The 9,667-nt window shown below is 43.4% G+C and overlaps 1 protein-coding gene across 1 annotated transcript; it reads left to right on the top strand.

Annotated features, from left to right (window-relative positions):
* Positions 1-4,951: 4,951 nt before the first annotated feature.
* Positions 4,952-7,528, top strand: ddx28 (DEAD (Asp-Glu-Ala-Asp) box polypeptide 28). Its single transcript, XM_041940607.1, has one exon. The coding sequence runs from the start codon at positions 5,120-5,122 to the stop codon at positions 6,806-6,808; it is 1,689 nt and encodes a 562-aa protein (XP_041796541.1). The 5' UTR covers positions 4,952-5,119; the 3' UTR covers positions 6,809-7,528.
* Positions 7,529-9,667: the final 2,139 nt, after the last annotated feature.

Raw genomic sequence — 9,667 nt, 5'->3', positions numbered from 1 at the left:
CGCACGCACGCACACACACACGAACACACGCACACACACACATACACACACACACACAAAGAAAGGCTGAGGGAAGAGAGAAATGAGGAAATGGAGGGTGTTCACTGCGCTTCACAAGTTTCCTTAATTTCACACATTTCCCAGATCTTGTTCTTGTCTAAGGAGAAATTTTCTGTTTTGAGCCAAATGAATGAGGACACTTTTGTGCAGTTGCAGACTAACATGGCCCCCTCCACTGGTTATCAACATGTGCATGACAAACAGCATAAAGAGTGTTGTCATTGGTCTCCTGCTGTCTGCTTCCCTCAGGGGAGCATATATTTCCCATGAGACAGTGCCCTCCACCCCTCTAACACCACAATCCACTCCAGTGAGACATCACCTCCCTGAGCCTAATCAAAGACAATGATGGCTCCATAAACAACTGATGTTGTAGGTTAGTCAACAAACTTTGATTCCAAGTCCTAAATCCTCAGCATTTAGTTCAAGATTGAAGGCCAAGAAACCACCCAGAGAGGAAGTAATCTGTGCTAGTTTAGGATTAGAAGAAGCATAAAAGAACTTTTGTTACATTTCAATTGGGGGCCTGTTCACAGTTTATAGGAAGACTTGAACTTAACAATGCACAAGTGGCCTTGAGCAAGAGCCCTAACATCAGCACGAATCAAGACTCATGGGGAAGTCAACAAGGGCTTTTCTACTAGGACACACCACAAGACTTTGCAGGAGATGGGTGGGTCACACGCAGACGCATCCAAACACTCGAGGAGAATTTGATAGTGGTGCCAATTTTTGAGGAATGTCCCTCTTATGTTTCAGATCTGCAGCTGGGCACAGATGGGACTGGCTACTGGCTCTTTTTAAAAGCTTTTAAAAATATGTAGAATTGCACACCTTAAGGAAAAGTAGTGTTTTGAGTAGAGTACTCATGTAGGTCTGCAGCAGGAATTTATTATAAGCAACTAGTTTAATGGAGGACCTGAGTGTAGGGTTCAGTGACTCTGGGTTTGTAGATGTTTTTCATCAGTATCTTTTTCCTGAGTTAGATATATGTGAGATATGTTTCTGTACCATCAAACAGTAAAGGCACATACACACACACGCACACGCACACACACACACACGTACGCCCCTTTGTCCATACACACAATCTATGAGTTAGTAAATTAATCAGCCGGAGTGTGTGGGGCAGTTAACTGTACATCTGTTTCAGCACAAAGGCCTTCAAAAAGTGCCTCCACGAGCTCATTAAGGGAGTTCTGGCTTCACAAAGAACTGGGACTTCAGCCAACACAATATTGTAATGATCCTGCAACACATTTATCATCCTTATATACTCCCCATTGCATGAACCCGTCCTCCCATATCAGCCACATACGTTCTTTCATCCTCATCTTGTTTTGTTTTCCTCGCTTTTCTCTTTGCTCCAATTTGTTTTCAAGCTATAATGATTTATGAGGAAAGCCACAATGATTTATACAGATATGTGTTATTGTGTTTTCCTCCTCCTGTCCTCACAGCGCCACAAGCTTGTGGCCCTTTTAGGAGCCTCTTGCTCTGCATCACTCTGTAAGTAATGTACTTGTAGCATAGACAACTTCCCTCATTGCTTGCCAGGGTCAGATATGGGGCAGCCACCATTCAAAGTCTGTTACAGATAAATAGATAGACATACTTTATTTATCCCAAGCTGGGAAATTGCAGTGCAGCAACAGCATTACACAATGAAATGAGAGAAAAATTGTGAAATAAGACTATAAAGAACAAACTATACATAATAAAATATCAAAATAGCAAGCAGTAAAAAAATATACACATAATAAAAAAAATAGCAAAATAGTTAACAGTAGGAATGAAAAGTATTGCACAAAAAAGAATATCTACAGCAAATGGCAGTGTGTAGAAAATAGTGTACTGTGACTGTAAGCATTACACACAGTGAGAAAAGTGAGAGCAACACCCATCCCCCGCAGCTTCTCACCCAATAGCAGGTTGAATGGTGTTGAAAGCACTGGAGAAATCAAAGAATGTGATCCTTACAATGCCTCCTCCACCATCAAGATGCATATGGGCTTGTTGCAGCAGGTAAATGACAGCGTCATCAACTCCTAAATGGGGCTGATAGGCAAACTGCAGAGGGTCCAGGAATGTCTTCACCTGTGGACTCAGTTGGGCTAGGACCAATCTCTCCAGGACTTTCATCACATGGGATGTGAGGGCGACTGGTCTGTAGTCAGCTGGGTCAGATGGCCTCGGCTTCTTGGGGACTGGAACCAGGCAGGACGTCTTCCACAGAAATAAGACTATAAAGAACAAAATATACATAATAAAATATCAAGAGGTGGCAGGAGGTGAGCTAAACCTGTTAAAAAAACTGGTTAAACTGGTTTGCTCTGTCCAGGCTCCCTGATGTCTGCCTGTCCTTCCCCTTCATCCCTGTGATGTCCTTCATTCCCGTCCACACATCTCTCACACTGTTCTGTTGGAGTTTGGCTTCCAGCTTCCTCCTGTAGTCATCCTTACATGTCCTCAGTATATCTCGGAGTCCGTGCTGCACTCTCCGCTGCTCCTCTCTGTCTCCAGACCTGAAAGCCTTCTTCTTCTCGTTCAGAAGTGCCTTCAGTTCGCTGGTGATCCAGGGCTCGTTGCTGGAGAAGCAGCATACGGTCCGAGCTGGCATGGTGGTGTCCTCACAGAATCTGATGTACTCTGTGATGCAGTCGGTCATGTTGTCAATGTCCTCCCCATGTGGCTCACAGAGTACATCCCAGTCTGTCGACTCAAAGCAGTCCTGCAGTGCTTCAGTGGCATCATGTGTCCACTTCCTTACTGTCCTGGTGTGCTTGGGTTGTCTTTTCACCAGAAGGACATACCTAGGAGTCATCCCGACCAAGTTGTGGTCCACCCTTTTTCTTCAGACTTTTGGAAAAGTCTCTGTCTCCCCGTACCAAACTGTAACCTGGGACCTCAACACTGCTGTCCAGGATGTGCAAGTGCAGCCATGTTTCACTAAAGCAGTGCTTCTCAATTATTTTCTGTTATGCCCCCCCAGGAAGAAGGAAAAATTTCGCCCCCCACCCCCCACCTCTGGATAACATTGTATCCTTATTAATTTTAAAGAAAACAAAAAAGAAAGAAATATAGATCAGCTTATAACAAATAATAACTTTATTAGCATTGCTTTTTAGTCTGTAACAGAAAAGATTAAGTGTTTTATAGTCATGTTTACAGAAAAGTAGATCCTCACACAGGGAGTTTGTCATGTCAAAACGTACATAAGCATTAAACAGTCTTTGTTGCTGTCAGTTGCTTCATTGAATTGTAATGCAAAACGTTTGTCTTTGAGTTTATCTACCAGCTGTTCTTGAAGATCGTTAGCAATGTCATTTATCCGTCTTACTATAGTATCATTTGACAGAGGGATAGTTTTTATTTTTGCAGCACTTGCATCATCCAGCATGACAGAGAACATGTCTAAAGCTGCAGGCAGTATCAGCTCCTCAGCTATGGTGGGGGTGTGGGGGAACAGCACTCGCTGGTTTACTGAAGCAGCATTCACAAACCGGGATGACTGCTGCTGATATTCGGCACGTTTTCGCTGAAAAAACTCAAGAGGTTTATCAGTATGATTAGGGTGTAACGTCTTTACGTGACGCCTTAATTTATTTGGCTTCATGCTGTCCGCTGCCAACGTTTTTAGACACAACAGACACACCGGTCTCTCCTCACAGTGAGGCCAAGCGCTAAATACGCTTCGTTGTATCGCCTCGTCTAAGCCGTACGTGACATTCGTGTCTCTCATTATCTCCGTCTTTCTTTTCATCCCTTTTCCATGGTGTCTCTCTCTGTTCCCTGCACTTCGTATCTCCCACTCTGATCTGTGTGTGCGCATGTCCGTACAAAGAACAAAACAAACCAAAAAAAAGCTGATACTCCTTGCGCACACTCTGACAATGAGCGCGCCACTGCCACCTACTATAGTGGATGTGCAATTACACTTTATCCTTGTACAAAAAAGCATGTTACCCGAGGTCACATGCGCCACCCCCTGGCATCGCACCGCTATTTGAGAAGCACTGCACTAAAGCAAAATAAGCTACACTCACGGTATTCCCTCTGGGTCTTCACCAGCGCTGCCAGCTCGATCGTTTTATTCCCCACAGACCTCACGTTTCCCGTTATAATCACCGGGACCGCTGGTTTGTGTCTTCTCCTTTTTTCCCTCCTTTTCGCCCCAGACCTGCAGCCCCGGCTTCTCCTCCGTAACAGGTCTGGCAGCAGCACTGGTCTACACAGCGCAATCAGCTGTTCGCGCATGTAAACAATGCTCCCTCTGCTGCCGTCGGCAAAGTTCCCAGTTAGAAAGAGTAGGGAAAGTAGAAGAAAAACAAGGAAAAGGTTAGCAAAGTTAAGTCCAGCCATTGTCACAACTCTAACGAACAGGTTGTGATTGATCAGGAAAACGGAAAAAAAGAACGAACCGACAAAAAAACGAAACTTTAAAAAACACGACGGGAGCTGCTGCCACAGGCCGCCACCTGGGACGGCGCCAAAGCGAGAAAATGCCAAAGACATTTATCCATAGAAATAATTGTACCTTGTAAACATAATGATATTATGAGCCAATTATTATAAACGTCTTATTTTTCTGGAATAAAAACTTCCCTCTAACTGTGTTGGAGAGAAATTACACTGAAGACCAATTGCAGCAGGGAACATTACATTAAAATGATTCACTCTTTGGTTAAAAACTTTTTTCTATGTAGAATTGTCATGCATTTCTGGGTTCTCTTTTAGATTTATCTTTATAACTATATTTTTACAATTGTATTTGAGTTTGAATAAAATGAGGGGAGAAAAGATATATTGCAAATCTAGACATTCCGTTTCTACAACGTCATCACTCCACGCCACGTGACATCATCAATATTCGCCCGTAAAGCATGGCGACTTCACTGACAAGTGGAACAGGATGCTGACAGGTTCGCGGTGTTTTTTGGCTGACTTTTAAATATTCTTAATGCAACGAACGTGTTTCTTCTTCGTGGTTTATTCGCTTATTGCGTCTTTATTCTTGTCAGCTGACTCCTAGCTGCTAGCGAGGCAGTGAAACGCCAAAATGCACTGTGTGAAGGTCGGCTGTTTGCTTGCGTCGAGAGCTCTCTGCTCGAGTAGGACTGAGTTTGTTAAACTATCAGCTTTCGGTCGTGTCCATTGTTCTTTTAATCACACTCGCTTTTATCAAACAGCAGGGACACCAGAGACAATCGCAGTTATTCGCGTTCCTCGCTACATGCAGAAGAGGGTTGACAACGTGAAACAGACTCGAGGCAAAAACAAGATCAGCACCATCAAAGCGGGCAAGCTCCTGATCCAGAGCAAGCGCCCCGACCTGAACCAGTCCGCGGGATACATACTTGGGAAGTTCGAGCAGCCCATTCTGTGCTCCAAAGGGTGGAAACATAAAGGGTCGTTCGGTGACTGTTTCACCATCAATAAGATCAAGGCTGTCGCACCTTTTGTTGCTGAAAATCAGAAGGAGGATGTTGACCAGAAAACATCGGCGACATTCACTAAACTCCGCATCTGCAAGGAGCTGGTAGAAACTTTGGACAAAATCAGCATTACTCACCCCACTACTGTCCAGCTGCAGACCATCCCAAAGGTCATGAAAGGTCACAACGTTCTGTGTGCAGCAGAGACGGGCAGTGGGAAGACATTGAGTTACCTCCTGCCTGTGGTTCACAGACTGCAGGCTGATAAGGAATTGGAGATGAACACCAAGGGTACGGACAAGATTCGTACCGTGGTTCTTGTCCCTTCCAGAGAGCTGGCCGAGCAAGTGGCGGCCGTGTCCAGGACTCTGTGTGCTCCATTTGGCTTGCTGACAAAGACTGTGGGTGGTGGGCGAGGTGTAGGACACATCAAGTTGGTCTTCAAGAGGAATCAGCCAGATATTTTAGTGGCTACACCAGGCGCTCTGGTCAAGGCCCTTCGGAGACACTGTTTGGACTTGAGTGAGCTGAACTTCTTCGTGGTAGATGAAGCCGACACCATGTTCGACCCCAGCTTTTCTGATATGCTGGAGGATATCCTTCTCTACACAAAAATCGCTAGTAATCCCAAGGAAACACAAGGCCTGGGGCATAAAGCCCAGCTGCTGGTGGTGGGGGCCACCTTCCCGGGTGGTGTCGGGGAAGTGCTCGGCCAGGTGACGGACCTTGGCAGCATGGTGGTTATCAAGAGCAAGATGCTGCACTTCCTCATGCCACATGTCAAGCAGACGTTCCTGAAGGTAAAGGGTGCTGACAAGATCCTGGAGCTTAACCAAGCCCTGAAGCTACTCCAACAGGAGAAAGGAGGGGGTGCTGTTCTGGTGTTCTGCAACAAGTCTGCCACTGTCAACTGGCTGGGGTACTCGCTGGAGGAGATGGGGGTGAAGCACGCACGTCTGCAAGGGGAGATGCCTGCTGCCGTACGTGCTGGAATCTTCCGCTCCTTCCAGAAGGGGATGGAAGATGTGCTGATATGCACAGACATTGCTTCGCGTGGGCTGGACACATCCCGAGTGCGCTTGGTCGTCAACTACGACTTCCCAGAAACCCACACAGACTATATCCACAGAGCCGGGAGAGTGGGAAGGGCAGGAGGGGTGGAGGATGGGGAGGTGCTCAGCTTTGTCACTCATCCATGGAATGTGGAGTTGGTGCAGAAGATTGAGACTGCTGCTCGTAGGAGAACTTGTCTGCCAGGGATGGAATCTGATATACATGAGCCTAAACCCAAAGTAGAGGAGGCGGCGGAGTAGAGATGTTTTTTGTATGTTTGCAAGTGGAAAAGTTGCCTGTGAGATATGTTGGTGTGTGTGTAGTGTTGGGATGACAAACTCTGAATCTATAAAATATTGTCAGCAGAAACAGCAAGCAAGATTTGCTCAAAAACAATTTGGTAGGCTGTTTTTTGTCTGCTATAGACTTACAAACAATGTCATATAATTTTTGCCCAGTTATGGTTGATCTTACTGGGGATGGAAATACTGTGCAAATATTTACCCTACAGTCAGTCATTCACAATAGGGATCATTTGGAAGGAGTAAGAAGGCCATTCTTTGTCCATTCATGGAAATATGGAGAACGCCCAGTTTGTGCTTTCATATGATGAAATGTTGTTATAGCTGGTATTTCCTGATGTAAAGGTTTGTTTGTCCAGGTTAATCTACTCAACAAATACTTCCAGAGACTTCATGTACTTCTATTATTACAGTATTGTCAATAAACTCATGCAGTATTTGTGTTTAAAAATGCTTCAACTTGAAAGTAAAATCCAATTGCAATTTTTATTTGTGTTTTACACAACATACCAACTTCCTTAGAATCAGGGTTGTATTTAATTGAGCAATTTGGAAATGTGTGATTTTTGACAAATATACTAGCCTTTCCTTTTTTCAGCAAAAGCATGATTTTCTTTAGTGTAGTCTATTTCCAGTGCTACGTTTGCCCTTTTGGGGTTTCTCTTGGATGCAGAAAGTTGCTTGGTTGGTGAGTGTGTAAGTGTGTAATGACTGGATCCTACTTTGTCTGATCTATTTAGTAAACCTTTTTGAGTTTTTAATGTATCTCCTACATTGATTATAATTGTTGTGGACAAATCCTGAATTCTATGGAGACCTTATGCTCAATCTCAAATAATTGTTTTTGGTAATGTGTACTACATGTGTTCAGCCACAAGGTGGTGGCATGTATTTGATTTAAGCTTATGTACATCAAGTGCAGAAGGTGATAGGTTAAAACGTGGATACAGATCTTTTGTGCTCAGTATAACTACCTTTAGACAAACACACGAACACATTGAAAACAGTCACAAGCCGGCCTGCAACTTCCTGAAAGGTATTTGTGGATTCCAGTAGCTTCTGTGTTTGCAGCACAGAAACACTTCATCAAACTGCAGTAAATTGAGCACAGGCCAAAACCTGACAGTCTCTACTGTTGATGTGAGTAAGTCCGCTGTAGTTGAAAGGATTTTTTTCCCTCTCCCATGCCTGCGGGTGCTTGTTGAAAGGAAACCACAAAAGTGTCAACATGAAAATCAGAGTGAAGAAAATCTGAAGGATCTTACTTCAGAGGAGGCTGGTTGAGTTTATCTATCTATCTATCTATACATATATATATATATGTATATGTATATATATATATGTATATATACACACACACACACATATATGTATGTATATGTGTATATATATATACATGTATATATATACACATATATGTATATGTATATATATATACATATACACATATATATGTATATATACATATATATGTATATACATATATACGTGTATATATATAAATATACATATATATATACATATACATATACATATATATATGATGACAACAAACTTCCAATTTGATATTTCTGCCTGGAATCCGCTCTTATTTTGAAAAGGCGGTTTGTCATGTTACATAGCTGCTGATTTATGCTGCAGTCTTTGTGGAAGTATGGAGATTACAGAGGGAGACAGACCTCGGCCAGATGCTCTGACAGCAGCAAGCAGCTTCCATCAGAATGCCTGGAATCTGGCTGTGATTGTCCGGCTCCAGCTCGGGGCAACATCTTTAAGCTTTGCCCCCCCCAAGGTTCACATTTCACCCAACTGTACCCTGACAACAAGGAGCCAGAGTCCACTTATAGCATGTGGAGCAAATGCCTCCAATCCCCCCCGTTCATATTTTTGGCCTGCGTCACCTCAGCTGACCCCTGCAAAAATGAGATAATAATAAACTCTATCAAATGTCCCACTTCCAGGTAGTAGCTGAAGTATTTTACGGCCAACATAATTTTAGACCATTGATCTCATGGTTAAAGGGCAACTCCACTGGTTTCACACATGATGATCAGTTTACTCATTACAAGCAGTATTTTGCAAGTCATTTTAAATTGATGGAGAAGGAATTTCTATCTAGTTGAGCCATTATGGAAGTTCAATCCTAAATTGGAAGACCACAGTTAAACACACTGAGACTGTTTCAGAAAACAAAATCACTACTCTATGTAGTTGTATGAGCGACACATGCTGGCCTCCCAGTAGCACCACTGGTTTGTCTGGTATGGGAAACTGCAGCCCTAACAAGACCCTCAGATTCGGTTTTATGAGTATCAGATCATGACCTACCAAAGGCTCACTGCTAGATGATTCGATTCTTGAGCATCATCCAGACATGATTAGTTATGTGAAACGTGGCAAAAAACAAATGTTTTCTGACCATTAAATGACGCTTCCCCCCCTAACTGCACCTACTCCCATGTGTGCTGGGCCACTAAACAGGGTGGAGCCCTTTCTTTAATATTTTAAGTCTATTTTCATTTCAAACTCCAAATGGCAAAAAAACAACATTTAATTAATTTGAGGCTCTGGTTTTAAAACCATCTCAGTTAATTGTAAACTGCTTTGTCCCGGGAACCAGATTCTCTATAGACCACCTGACCGTTACTCCCAATTTACAGAAGAATCTGGTGATTTTACCTCAGATGTTATCACTCTGGTAAAATCAATATTCAGTTAACGAAGGCCTCTGATTGTTGATGGTTAAATGTAAATGGACTCACCTACCTATCTGTCTGATCTCAATAAACCTTATGTCCCATCCAGGGCTCTCTTCGC

This window comes from Chelmon rostratus, chromosome 1, assembly GCF_017976325.1.
Source record: "Chelmon rostratus isolate fCheRos1 chromosome 1, fCheRos1.pri, whole genome shotgun sequence".
NCBI lineage: Eukaryota > Metazoa > Chordata > Actinopteri > Chaetodontiformes > Chaetodontidae > Chelmon > Chelmon rostratus.
This window is presented reverse-complemented; position numbering and strand designations above follow the sequence as displayed.